Here is a 14,469-nt window from a genome sequence, read left to right as displayed (position 1 = left end):
ATGCCCAGAGTTCTAAAACTGTATATACCCTTATTTCCCAAGGAGATCAGAGAAAAAGGAAATGAACCTACATGTATCAAAATATTTATAACAACTGTTTATGTGGCAAAGAACTGGAAATCAAGGGGATATCCATTAATTGGGGAATGGCTAAACAAATTGTGGTATGATTATGATGGCATCCTACTGCACTCGATAAGAAGCAATGATCAAGCTAATTAAAAAAAAACTTGGGAAGAACTATATGAGATGATGAACAGTTAAATGAGTGGAACCAAGAGAACATTATTTATAGCTTCAGTTTTAATATTTGAAGAATAATTTGTGAATATTCACATCCACAGAGTGAACTGAAAAATGGAAACATGAAAGACATAATCTATATATACATATTTGTTTGCTTGATGATACCTTCTATGATGCAGGGGAGGGGAAGGAAGGGTTAAGATATTTGGAAATAAATCTTAATGATAAAAAAGAGAGAAAATAAAACAATTTAACAAACTCATGTATTTTATTTATTTTTATTTTCAAAAACACTTACTGTATTTTGGTTCTAAGACAGAAGAAAAATAAGGGCTAGGTAATTGTTGTTAACTGATTTGCCTGGGATCACACAGCTAGGAAGTGTCTTCAGCCAAAACCATGTATTTAAAAAAAAACATTGATTACTTAAAAAGTTTAATTTACTACTTCTCTAATATGGCCATTATTATCTGAGAGGTAGATGCAGAGTGAGTGGAATGGGACTGGGGGGCCCCAATTCCTGTGACTTCCCATTATGGATTTGGCTTCTACCTCTGATTCCAGTCCTTTTTCCTTGATATATCTTCAGAGTCTTGATGACTTGCTCTGGTAGTCTGAAGTTCAGGTCCTGCCAGCTTCTGGCCTCTCAAGAACTGGAGGACGGGCAGGGACTTGGCAGCCTGCAGTAAAGTCCGAAGAGCCTGATGAGCCTTAGAAAGCTGCTGCTTCCCTGAACTCAAGTCTCTTGGATTCCTGCTGTCCTGACCCTGGATCAAGAGACTCTTGCATTCCACTGCTTTGGTTCCATCTGCTTCCTCAGTGTAGACCTCAGCCACCAGCTGGAAGGGATGATGAGAGCTCTGACATTTCCACACCTCTGAACCTGGGTCAAGCACTTTGTCCTCAAAGCCTTGCATGGCATTCTGGGGGATAGGTGGAGGCTTCTGCTTATGCACCTCTAGCTGCATTCCCCTCAGTTTTACCTGGCTCTCCTTCCTGCAGGAACCATCATCCCCCAAGCTTGGGGGCTCTGGTTCATCAAAGCTCATCTCCTGGACTACTCGTTTTTCGGAAGAGTCTGAGTGCTCTGACAGATTCAAGTGTCTCTTGACCACCACCTCCTGGTCCAGCTTATATTGATCTCCCGTCCAGTCTCTCCCCCAGTTCACTAGGCCAGTGTAGTTAGACTTGCTGTGGTTTCGCAGACCACCACTCTCATCTCCTAAGAAGGCCTGGTCTGAAGTCTCCTTGAGGCCATCTCTGTCTTCTGTCAACATTTCAAGTGTGAGTCTCAGGCCCCTCAATGGCTTCTTTTCCACCAAGGAGGTGGCAATTTTGTGAGCAAAGTGCCCTTGCTTCAGGAGAGGAGATAGGGGGCTCTCAGTATTTGGTGGCCAAGATATTTGCTTGGTGATCATGAGGGGGGACAAAGTTTCATCCTGGAAGGCATAAAGATTTTTGGGGAAACTTGGTAAAGGAGATGGGGACCTCTGTGGTGATGGAGGTTGGAATCCTGGGGAGGAAGTATAGAGTGGGGATGAAGAGATGCTGCTTGTTGACTTCCTGCGACCAACTTTATATGGTTGGCCTCCCAGATTAGATGGTAGCTTGTGTAAGAAACTTGGCCTGATGTAGCCCAATGGGGAGATAGGAGTGCTAGAGGAGGGAAAAACGTTCTGTGAAGAAGGAGCAGGGCTGTTGTACAGGGTAGAGGGTCTAGGAGAGAGACTGTGTGTAGGAGAGCCAGAAAGGCTCTTGCTAGAAAACAAGGTGTGGTGGAGCCCAGAAGAGAAGCTTGGACTTGTGTGCAGTATTGTGGACTGCTTGGAGATCTTCTTAAAGAGACACTTCCTCCTGGCTTTACTCTTCCACTTCCTGCTCTTCTTGCAGCGGGCCATCCTGCTTTTGTAGCTGTGTTTCCTGGCTGGGCCTACCTTGATGGATGTGTTCTCCAGCGGGGTGGTTCTAAGGGAGATCTTGTTATTGCTCTTCAGCAGCAGTTCCACTACTTCTGTGTGAACTAGGCCAAGCACTGACTCTCCATTGATATGTGTGATGAGTTCTCCAGTCCTCAGTCCGGCTTCTTGAGCTGGGCTGCCCTCCTCCACACTCTGAACCACGTGGTGCACTGTGTAGATATCGCTGTCTCTCTTGTAGACACGGATGGCCCTCAGACTAAAGCCAAACTTTTTCCCAGAACTGTGGATGATGATGGGTGGCTGTAGGCTGGTGATGCCAAAGAAGGAGTCGCAGCTTGGGGAAGAGGAGAAGGAATTCGGGGAGATGGGGCTTTTGAGGATCCCATTTCTGCAGTCATCAGAAGTAATGAACAGAGAGAGATCTGAGAAAGAGGCTGATTTGAGTACCTGGACCTCCCCGGGGTATGACTTCTGTTTTTCAGGTGTTTCTTTCTGGTTACTGAGGCTGTGGCCTACCTTGTCACCTTCCAGGCTCCAAGGCTTGGAGTTCTTCATCAGAGGACTATTACTTCCTAATCTGATGGGATTGAGGCTTGAATCGCTGATGAGGGCAGCTGCTTTGGCTATTTCTTTCACTGGTTTCTCCTGTTCCTCCAACACAAAAAGGGGCCTTTTGGGTTTTGAAGGTTCTAGGCTGGGACCTTCATCCTCGGAGAGGGCAAAGTTGGGCATGGGGTCCAGGCTGTTAGTGTCACTCAGGACCGAGGGGCTCTGGCTCAGGTCAGGCTGGGAGGAGGAGGTGGAGTGGCGCAGGGAGCCAGAGGACTCCCAGGGTTTCAGCCTGACTTCAGTACTCAAAGGGCGGGTCATCTCTTCCTCTTCTAAACAGAGATCCCATTTTTCCAATCTGTCTTCCTTGTCGTCACTATAGCTTCTCTCAGAAAAGCTTAAGTTTGACTTAACAGCAACGGATTTGGAACTGTTATAAAACTCACTGAACCGTTTTGAGCAGGAAAAAAACTGAGGGATCTCTGCAGTCGTTTCCTCGTTATTTGTTTCCTCATCCTCCGACTCTAGGTGACAGTACCGTTCAGAACGAGTGTCAAAGTAGCTAGTGTCATCTTCCCCTGCCAACTCGGGGATGAATTCTGCCTTCTGCCGTAGGAGACCCGTCCAGTCGAGATTGAAGAATGGGTGCTGCTTCACCTCAAAGGCACCTCCAGTGCCTAATCGATCCAGGGGACTTTGTCTCAGCAACTTTGTAATCAGGTCCTGAGCATCTGCAGGGAGCGCCTCTTCTCCCTCGGGCCAGAGGATGTCATCACTGATGACCTGGCTAAAAAGTTCCTCAGGGGTGTCACCAAAGAAAGGGACACAGCCCACGAGAAATTCATAGAGGATGATGCCCATGGCCCACCAATCTACCGGCTTTCCATAGCCTTGTCGGAGGATCACTTCAGGTGCAATGTACTCAGGGGTACCGCAGACCTGCTTGTCGGCAAACTCCCTGGTGTCCTTCTCGATGTGTCCCTCATACAGATTTGTGGTCATACTCATCAGTCCGATCTTGGACAGTCCGAAGTCCGTCAGCTTGATGTGGCCTAGGGACGTGATTAGTAGGTTATCTGGCTTGAGGTCCCGGTGCACGACGCCATAATAATGTAGATACTCCAAGGCCAGGACAGTTTCTGAGAAGTACATTCGCGCCATGTCAGTGGGGAGAGGGCCCATATTCTTCAGCAGCGTGGCACAGTCTCCACCTTCCACATACTCCATGACCATGCAGAGGTGCCTTCGGGTCTCAAAGGAGCAAAACATACTGACAACAAAGGGGTTTTCGGCAAAGGTGAGGATGTCTCGCTCCACAAACACCTGCTGGATCTCGTTCCGTAGCACTAAGTTCTGCTTATTGATCTTCTTGAGAGCAAAGCGCTGGCGGGTCTCCTGGTGCCTGACCAGATACACAGCCCCATAAGCCCCATTGCTGATCATCTTGATAGTCTCAAAATCACTCTCACAGGGTTTCCTCCGGGAAGGGACAGTGAGAGTTTGGTTCTCTGGTGGGTCTCTCCCCTCAGTTGCATTCAAGGAACCAGCATCCAGAGGACCCAGATGAACCATCTCCTCTTGAGGGTCCTTGGTGAGTCCCAGCTGATCAATGATGTATCGAGGAATGTCTGTCTTGATGCCTTGACCCACCCGGGCATGTCCTTCCGCTGCTTCCAGGAGGTGGTAGAATTCTTCCGGGTCAAATTCCAGGCATTCCAAGAGCCGAGCTGGGCGGGAGATAACAATTAAGAACTTTCGAACCAGCTGGCCAATGAATGTGACTTCCTGGCTCTCTGAGCGTTCGTGGGCATCTTGCAACATCTTCTCTAGCTTTTCCTGAAGCTCCAAGAAGTAGTGGGAGGTGACTAAGTCCTCCCGGGCCTTGGCCAGGCAGTCTCGAGCCAGCTCCACTATCTGGTGGTGAATGAAGCTCAGGACGCCATCCGCCAGGGCCAGCGTATTGGAGGGAGAGAAAGTGGTGATGAGGTCCTGCAGCTGCTTCTCCATCTGTGCGGTGGCCTTAGGGAATCGCTCTTTGTAGACGTGATTCATCAAGACAATATCGTTGCCAGAGGCTTCAATGGTTCGCCTAGGGCTGAGGCTGCGGGAACGAGATCGCTTGCTGGGGGAGCATGGGCTCCCATCTTCATCCACTCTTCCCACTCTGCTCTCAGGGCTATGAAAGTGCTTGGAAAGAAAGTGGAGCTCATCTGGTGTCTGCTGGTATGGCAACTGGTGCATCCGCTCTTGAGAAGCGAGAGACCTTCTCAGGCTATCAGCTCTTTGTGAGAAGGGGACATTTACAGTCACGCTGGCCAACAAGTTCTTGGGTTTGCCTAAGGGGCTGCTGCCTGCTGTAGGCGTAGAGACCCGGGACAAGGTTGGGGAGGGCGTCTCCATCACTAGATTTTTCCTTTTGCCGCTGTGGCAGCTATTGGAGTGCCGCAGTAGTGTGCCTTTGCTCAGGCGGCTCTGACGGCCGTTAAGCGGCCCCCTGACTGGGCTGGGCATGCACCGAGTTCGGGGAGCGGGCTCTGCACACCATGCACCCTCAGTCATGGTGGGGAGTTGCTCCTTGCAGAGTGTGAGGTAGGGGAGAAGAGCAAGTGGGTGGTTGGGGGTGCGAGTGAGGCTGGGGGGGAGGGTAGGGAGGAGGAGCTGCAGAAGGAGCCGGGTTGTGAAGACTTAAGTTATCTGGAGGTTGTATTTTTAGTTTATATTTAGTTTTATTTATTAAAATGGACCACCCTCTACTATCTAACTAGCTATGGGATCCCTCCAGTCAGAAAAGATGTCCAGCTCAGTGAGAAGCCCCTGGAAGCCAGCAGAGAGCCCCGCTAAGCTGAAGCAGGTGGATCCACTTTTCCAAGAGATAGTCTTTGCAAAGGCCCAAAAGAGAGGGGGGAAAAGCAGCTGGCCAGCAGAACAAAGGCCTAAGAGTGAGGGAGGAAAAACAGATGGCCAGGAGAGCAAAGACCCAAGAGCCAGCAAAAAAAGCTGCTGATCAGGAAAGCACCAGGTCAGCAATTCCGAAATTTCTTGGAGGTCTGGCAGTATATAGCCCTACTGATGTCATCACCTAGTTCCCTCCCCAAAACATCCTAAAGATGTTTCTCATTGGACAACAGCAACAGAGGAAATGAGCTCAAGAGACTTCCTCCTAGAAAGGGGCAGGACTTCTAATAAATAATTTTATTATTTTATCTCACTAGTTTAGTGAGTTTTCTCTATCTACTAGTTCTCCCAAGTCTCATCTCAGGAACCAATAATAGTTCCTTAATTTGTCTGGTGTCACCCCGGTGGAGCAGTGCCTGTGGTTTCCTGTCTCCTTGTGTAGGAATTAAATTTTAATGGTTTGACTAAAATATGTAATAATTTCAAATAATATGGTAGTCACTGATTTAAAATATTATAGCTCAAAGTCAAAATGACTTTTAATAGCTTTTGTTTACAAAAGAGGTAGAAAGAGTAAAAGTAGAGAAATACAAAAAGGAATGGAGAAGATGTCTAGCCTATCACACTAAATAGTGCTCTGGTGCTTGACTCAACTAGGCACAACTTGTTAACCCTCTAAACCGAAGTTAAACTCTCCACAAGTCAGGAAAGAAAAGGCAGCTATTTACTCACCCAGGCTCAGTCCTCCAAGTGGCAGGTCAAGACACTCAAGCTGAAGATGACTCCTGAAGCCAACTTTCTTCTTGAAGCCCACTTCCTAGCTCCAGAAATTCAGGGTTTTTTATAGTGGCTTCTTGTCCCCTCCCCTTTTCACCTGAGCCAATCACAGCCTCCAAACTGCCCAGGGAAGCAGTGTCTTGTGGGATCCACTTCTCACCTCTGAAGGTGTTAATTTTATTATAGGCCTCTGAAGGTGTAAACTTTTTTTTATCATGGGATTCACACATTTCTGACTGATTGGATTAAAACGGTGGAGCTCTCTTTACTTAGTGGTTAGCAAGGTACTAAGTAGAGGTACTAAAAGAGTTGACTAAGTGTTAACTCAAAGTAGACAAAGAATAAAGAATTCCTTTTTAAAAGTGTTAACTCACTGATAGAGAATAAAGAATTACCTTTCACAATTCCCCTGTGATCCTTATATACCTTTTGGGGAATTAAGCACATCAAACATACACTGATAGGTTGTAAGCAGGCTTGGGAAAGAGGCTGTAGTCAGAGGCTGGGGTATCAGGGAGTGGTCCACATGGATACAAAATGGATGGTTCCTGCACAGGTGTTGGTCTTCTTGGGAACAATCTCTGATATAATGGGGGAAACTTCTAGGAAAAAAAGGGTACTTAACTTACTGTGTCTATTAGTCCCACCTAAACTGGGGTCATTAATGTCGAGTGTTCAGTCTGAAACAATCAGTCTGGAACTCCCCTAGGGGTGAGTTCTTGGGGGGACAAGGACAAACTTGGGTTTCTCAAAAACTCAGTTGACAGTTTCATGCAAAACTCAAATGCCCTGTCCTGCACAAAGCCTTTCCTGATCTCTCAGGTCCAAGTGCTTCTCCTAAAAATCCTCTTTTATTTCTGTTGTCTATATTATGTACATACTTATATGTATATGTGCTGTTTTCCCGCATAAATATTTTAGGGAAGGGATTGTTTGATTCTTCCCTGGGCTTGCTTGCTGTGGCTGCATCTAGATGTCAGTACCATATTGGGGCTGGGACACTAACCACCAGGTGCTCTTGGTCTGGGGTGTTAGGAGAATGGACTCCTGAACCCGGCCACTGGGGCAGCTTCAGAAATCTTGCTAATGCTCTCCCCCAACTCCCTCCTCTCTCCCCTCCACTAAGCTAAGGCTGGAGCCATGTGGTGCCTTAAAACTGGCTCCAAGGAGGAGGATAATCCCATTTAAAAGGTGGGAGATTTTATCTTACCAAGCCTGAGATCCGTAGCTATGGAAAAGAGTAGTGACAGTTTGTGGTGGGTGGTTGCTGGGCATCTAGGCTAGTCTGATCTAATTCTTATTTAAACTGAGAATTGTCTTCAGCTTTGTGCCATAATGTAAGAATTAAAATTAGGACTCTGGTCCTTAGATTTTATAAATTTTATTGGAAATCATTTGGACAAGTAAAAGATCAGAAATAGGTAGAAGGTATCCTTACAATGGGGAGGGAAGAGGAGGGAGGAGCTCACGTGTGCTGTGAGAGTTACAGGTTGGGCACTGGGGTCTCTAAAAAGTTCACCATCACTGGGGATTATGAGACTTAACCACCTGGCTGCCCTCTCCTTATATACTTTCTAACGATAGAAGCAATGTTACAAGCAAAAATATATACACCATGACTAGAAAGTTTGCAAGTATAACACAAACTCACAAAGTCATTAAATTCAAGTTAGTTTGGTAGAAAGATTTCTAATTTTTGGGGTGGGGAGATCAGCAAAGACTTTATGAAGAGTGGTGGCTAGATGTTTCAGTGGATAGCACCAGACCTGGAATTAGGAGGATGTAGGTAGAGTTCTGACCTCAGACACTTCCTAGCTGTGTGACCCTGGGCAAGTCACTTAATTCTCAATGCCTTGCCCTTACTGCTCTTCTGGCTTGGAACCAATATTGAGTAGATTCTAAGACAGAAGGTAAAATTTTTATTATTTTTTTAGACTTTATTTAGAAAATGATGCTTAAGCATCTTAAAAGAAGAGAGGGACACAGTAAATGCCTTATATAGTTTATACATTTAAAAAAATTATTCTGAGAGATAGTTCATAGACTTCATCATATTGCCAAAGGGATCCAGGACACCAAAAAGGTCAAGAACTCAAATGGAGAAATCTGGTGAACTGAACTTAAATCCTGTCTCTGACATATCCCAGGGCAAGGCTCTCATTGCCCAGCAAAGTTGCCTCAGCTGTTGATCTAGACCGATTGAGGGAGTTTCCTCACCAGAATGTTCCCTGTATGAGAATTTCCCTGTACTAATGTCTCAAAAGCAACAACAATTTGTTTCCATGGTGCTTTAAGATTTGGAAAGTGTTTTCTATTTGTTACCTCATTTGATCCTTATAACAACTCTTTAAGGTAGAAGCTATAATATTTTTCATTTTTCAGATGAGGAAATTAAAGCGGTTAGAGATTAGATGATTTCCTGAGGGTCATACAACTGATTAGTAATTGACTGAGTCTGAATTTGAACACAAGTCTAGCTCTTTATCTGTCTGTCTGTCCCTTCTGCCATCTACCTATGGGTTCAATGAAGAAAAACAAAACAAAACAGTCATATGAGCCAAGTAGTGAGTATATTGTTTTCTCCATTTTATTGATGAGGAAACCAAGGTTCTGAGGATTTAATCAACTTACCCATGGTCACAGGGAGAGAAAGTAGCAGAGCAGGGTTTTGATATTATGTCTAGCCTTCTTTATATTACACCACTTTGCTGTTACAGGAAACTATCTAATAAAACATCTCACCATTTTTTCCTAACCATTTGTAAATTCTAAAATTCTTTAACCATATTTTGTAAAGGTTGATGATGGGAGGTTTTGATGTTTTGAATCAAATGATTTTTAGGTCATTAATATTTTGACAAGTACTAATTAAGAATGTTCATTGGCTATGGAAGTGCTTATGTAATTAGAGACTGTTAGGTAGCACTATGGAAGAACACTGTCCTTTGTGTTGGGAAAACCAGAGATTGATACTTTTTGTCAGATATTACTGGGTGTGTGGCCAAGGGCAAATAACTTAACCTCTTTCAGCTTCAGTAACTTCATCTGTGAAGGAGGGTATAATAATAGTACCTTTCTCACTCCAGTAGTGTGGGGATCAAATGAGATAACATTTTTCAAGACTTAAAGTACCATATAAATGGCAGTAATAAATAATAATCATACTATGTAATAGAGCTATTATTGCTTTTGTACTGAGTTCTTCCAGAGAGCACTCTTAGCCAAGTCACTTCAGCAAAATTACACTGGGATTGTGCCCATTGCAATTCTTCCTTTCTTCATTAATGATAATATGTGATACTTTAAAGTCTTATTTTCTTATCTATAAAAAGAAAAGGTAAGACTAGAACATTTCTAAAGTATGCTTCATCTTAGACTTAAAGAGGGAAGGAAACAAACATTTATTAAAAGAATTGTGTTAAAGGAAAATGTGGCACGGAGTGCTGGGCCTGGAGTCAGGAAGATCTGAGTTCAAATCCAGCCTCAGAAATTGGACATTTAACCCTGTCTGTTCTAGTTTCCTCAACTATAAAATGAAACAGAGAAGGAAATGGCAAACCATTTTAGTAACTTTGTCAACAAAAGCCCAAATGGGGTCATGAGGAGTTGAGTCCGATTGAATCACAACAAATGAAACACTCTTGTTGGACTATTTCAATTTTGAGTTAAAAAAATACATTGCTTTAAAATTCTCCTTTTAATTGGACAGAATAAGAAATCAAGGCTAATAGGATCATAGGATTTAGAGTTAGAACAATAAGGTTCATCTGGTTCAGGAGAAAACTGAGGACAGAAATAAGAAGTAATTTGCCTGTCATCCAGCTAGTAAAATAGGTGAGTCAAGATTCAAACTCATGTTCTTTGACTCTACAATTAGTGTCCTTTATTATAGAGACATCAAACTCAAATAAAACTAGGGATCACTAAAATGAATATAAGGATCCTTTTGGGTCACACATTAACTTAGAAAAACACATATTAACATTATGTTTTATTGTATTTTAGTCAATTCAAAAACATTTCCCAGTTATAAATATAACTATAAATATAACAATCTGTTTTGGTTGCATTTGGGAAGGTCTTTGACTGAATGTGACCCATAGGCTGTGAGTTTGACACCTCTGCTTTACCATACCAAGCTATTTCCCCAAGTATTCTTATCGATCTACTTAGTGGAAATATACATAACAAGTCTCCAAAGCATCCTTGATCTTGGTTTTTCTGGAGTGGACTCATCCCATCAATAGATATTTTAAATATTGGGATTTGTGGTAAAAGGACAACAAAGCATATGTATTTTATCAGACTCAGAAATTTTATATATGTGTATGTATGTGTCTGGTTGTGTGTTTTCCACTAAGGACACACATTAAAACAAACAAATAAACAACAAAAAACTTTCATCATTTCCCCTCTTAGGTATATTGAAGTCATATTTAAATTTCATTGGCCCTAAAAATGTTCAAATATATAGAGATTTCTTTTTAATGTGAAAATGCTTTACACATGTTGGACTAGATTATAGAATCACAGAATGAGAGCTGGAATGAATGAATCAATAGGAAAGCATTTATCAAGTGCTTACTATGTACCAGGCACTGTGCTGTGTTCAGGAAGACAGACACACAAAAGTTATTTCCCACCTTTGAGGAACTTAACATTCTAATAGGAGGAGACAACACAAGTAAAGGAGTAGTGACCATAGAGGGATATTTTGGTTTAGCAATTTACTGAGATGGTGAATAGAACCAAAGGAGAATGTATTGATATACCCTATCTAGGAATGATGGAATGGGTTTGCTATGGTTTCTAGAACTATAACTGCAAAGTGGGGAAAAGAGGAGATGCTAGCTGGGGAGTGAAGGTTACATCCCAGGATGTAATGGGATGTAATCAGAAACTGAGGCAACTGGCAATCAGAACAATGGGACCTTTAGTGGAGTTCCCAAGATGAAAGAGTCACGTCATTATGATGGTGCTTAAGAGACCTAACATAATTTCATATTTTCTTCAGTCTGCTTCTCTCACTGGTAGCAGGTTATAACCTTTCTATAAGGAATTTTTGAAGTTAGATATTTTTTAATGATATGTAGAATAAGTTTTGTAATGAAACATTTTTGTCTTTTGGTTTTTCTTAAAAATGGTGTACAAATGCAATTTTGTGTAGTGTAAAAGCTATAATTTTTTACTTGATGTCAATCAGTATGGGTGGGGAAGACTAGCTAATTATGTTCAATTTGAGTATTTCTGTAGTCATTAGCTTATAAAAATCCCAAGGAAGCTTGATGACTTAGTAAGATAGGAGTGTATAATATGTCTAAATTGCATTTTTAGATTATTATTTCTCTTTTTTTTTCTCCTGGATTGCCCAAGGATTGCCTTAACTTTGTAAACAATGAGTAGAACCAAATAAATTCCATCAGTTTGGAAAAAAAAGAAAAAATGATAAATAAAGTGAGAAGACCTGGAAAGTAATAAAATGGAAGGCATCTCTTTGATTCTCCAAGCTATTAAAGTTTTGATATAACCCTAGAAATATGGGTCTGGGTGAGAAAGGTCATGAGGTGGTAGAGGGGTAGCATCAATTGCTGTTAAGGAGTTATCTTTTATTATTCAGGGTTAGCCTGTAATTCAATAAATTATTATAATTGCTTATAGGCTGCATAGCATGTGATGAGATGCTGGAGAGTATGTGTGTGTGTGTGTGTGTGTGTGAGAGAGAGAGAGAGAGAGAGAGAGACAGACAGACAGACAGACAGACAGACAGACAGACAGACAGACAGGGACAGAAACCAGAGGCAGAGAGACAGAGACAGAAACACATAGGTATTGCACTGCATATATATGTACACACATAATCAGATCTATCTATCTATCTATCTATCTATCTATCTATCTATCTATCTATCTATCTATCTATCTATCTATCTATCTATCTATCTTTCTATCTGTCTATCTGTCTGTCTATCTATCATGGCACTATATAAACTATATGTGATACAATATAACACGAAAATTTATATTAAAATAAAAATCCCTAAAATAATGGATCATGTAGAGAATACTTTGGTTGAATACTTCATAACCATCTCAAAATGTTGTGTTTTTAGATTTCTTTTAAGTTGTTCAAAACAATAAGCATCTCTACTTTAAGTCTAAGCAGCCCTAGTTTTTATGCTTTCTTTCATTTACTAAAGAAGTATTTTTAAATGCCTCTTATGTGCCAAGCACTGTGCTAAGTGCTGAAGACACAAAGAAAAAAATTGAAGGAAAAGAAAAGAGCTTCAACTCAACATATTTTTTGATGCTTCATGAGAAATAATTTATTTCGCTCAACTTATACATGCGTTCATACTATTTCAGCTAATGCATTTATTTTGAGACCTGAAAGGGAGATCCCATATAATTACATAATCCTTGGAAGTTAGATACTTACATATTGTAGATAATTATCTTGAAGTCTTCATTTAACCACTATTTTATTGCATATGGAAAGAACAATGTAAAATATAGAGAAAGGAGCTATTTGGGATGTATAGATGAGTAGGGAAGAGAAAAAATAGGATGAAGGATTTTAAAGGTCATCAATATTACTCTCTGATTCATGGCTAAAGAAACAAACAAATAAGTGTAAATATAGAGGTACTCTATGCAAGGACTGCAGGTGAGAAGAGGGAAAGGTTGTAGACTAGAGCTCAGTCACTTCAAATGAATTGTTTCTCATTTTGAATCCTTGCATAATCTGAGTAGGAAAGATAGAAGGCATTTTCTAAGAACACAGCCTCATTTATAGACTACAGAGTCCTCCTATCCATAACTCTAGTGGGCCTCAGTACTGTGAGATTTATTAGTAATATGTTACTTTATAGGTCTAACCATCTTTACATGCCTCTCTTCCAGTGTAAGATACAGCTCTATGATCTGACAATTCCATGAAGTAATTCCAGAGTTAATCTGCATGCTAGAGATGAGGTTACATGCCTAAAAGATGTTAAAACCTTTTCCAGAGTCACAGAGTTATTTGGGGAATCAGTAAAAAAAAAACAAGGTCTTCTGACTGGAAGCCCCATGATATACTATTCTGTCTCTCTAGAAAGATATCATTAAGAACAAGGAAGAAGCCACTGACATGTCTTCATGCGCTATAAGCTTCATTGATATGTATTAATAGATATGAATCATTTGTTAAAACTCTTAAATGGGTAACAGGCTATGGATTATATCTAGAAAGGAATAGAGGTCATTTATTTAGACATAGTAAATAGAAAAACCAGAATTTAAGCTCAGCTTCTTGATACCAAATCTAAAACTGCCTGGCATTATTATGTGTAAAAATTAGGAAATATTTTTCAACTTCTTATTAGTACATCTATTTTGGTGGAGTGTGAAGAAAACTGGGTACTGTAAAAGATGGGGCACCAGGGATGTAAAAAATGTGACCTAAATGGTTTGTGGAAACACACACTGGGTTAAAGGAGAGACAGGACCAACCAGGATAGGGAGACCAGGGTTCACTGCCAAGCTGCTGTTAACTGTCAGGAATGGCAGTTAGGCCAACAGTCACCCAGCTCACCACTAGGCCAGGGTCTATGGAACCAGCAGACAAGATAAAGGTTTTTAACAGTTTAATTGTGAGTAACTAAATAAAGATAGGTTAGGGGATTCTGCACTTGAAAACCTAAAGGGCAAACTACAGGGGCAAGGGGAGGACTTGACTACTCTAATCTAATTGACCTAAGCCAGGCAGGGCCCAAAGGAGCAGTACTGGAGTCACTGGGAAGGCTGCTTCAAACCTGGTTCCAGCCAGGTTTGGCCAGCACAGCTAAAGGGCCTGAGGGTGGCTTTGAGGGTTCTCACGGTAATCCAAAGATGATCACAGGATGCCAAGAGCCAAGGTGGTCCAAGGTACCCAAGTAGAGAGAGTGTGCTTGAGATTCTGTCCACCAGATCCCAAACCCCTTCTCCACTTGGTGCAGCCTTGCAGGTCTTGTCCACTTGCTGAAAGCCTCCACCACTCAAAATCCCAGGGAATCTGGATACAGGGTTTCCTTAACTCTGAAATCTTGCCAACCACTAATGGAGT

At 42.1% G+C, this 14,469-nt stretch overlaps 2 protein-coding genes across 3 annotated transcripts in view; one reads left to right on the top strand and one right to left on the bottom strand.

Moving 5' to 3' along the window:
- Positions 1-14,469, top strand: part of NOX4 (NADPH oxidase 4) — a 238,008-nt gene that overhangs the window by 21,241 nt on the left and 202,298 nt on the right. The gene's annotated exons all lie outside the window — the stretch shown is intronic.
- LOC123239084 (microtubule-associated serine/threonine-protein kinase 3-like) lies at positions 795-5,273 on the bottom strand. Its single transcript, XM_044666352.1, has one exon. It carries the CDS (start codon positions 5,271-5,273, stop codon positions 795-797), a length of 4,479 nt encoding a protein of 1,492 aa, XP_044522287.1.

This window comes from Gracilinanus agilis, chromosome 3, assembly GCF_016433145.1.
Source record: "Gracilinanus agilis isolate LMUSP501 chromosome 3, AgileGrace, whole genome shotgun sequence".
NCBI classification, from domain to species: Eukaryota; Metazoa; Chordata; class Mammalia; order Didelphimorphia; family Didelphidae; genus Gracilinanus; species Gracilinanus agilis.
This window is presented reverse-complemented; position numbering and strand designations above follow the sequence as displayed.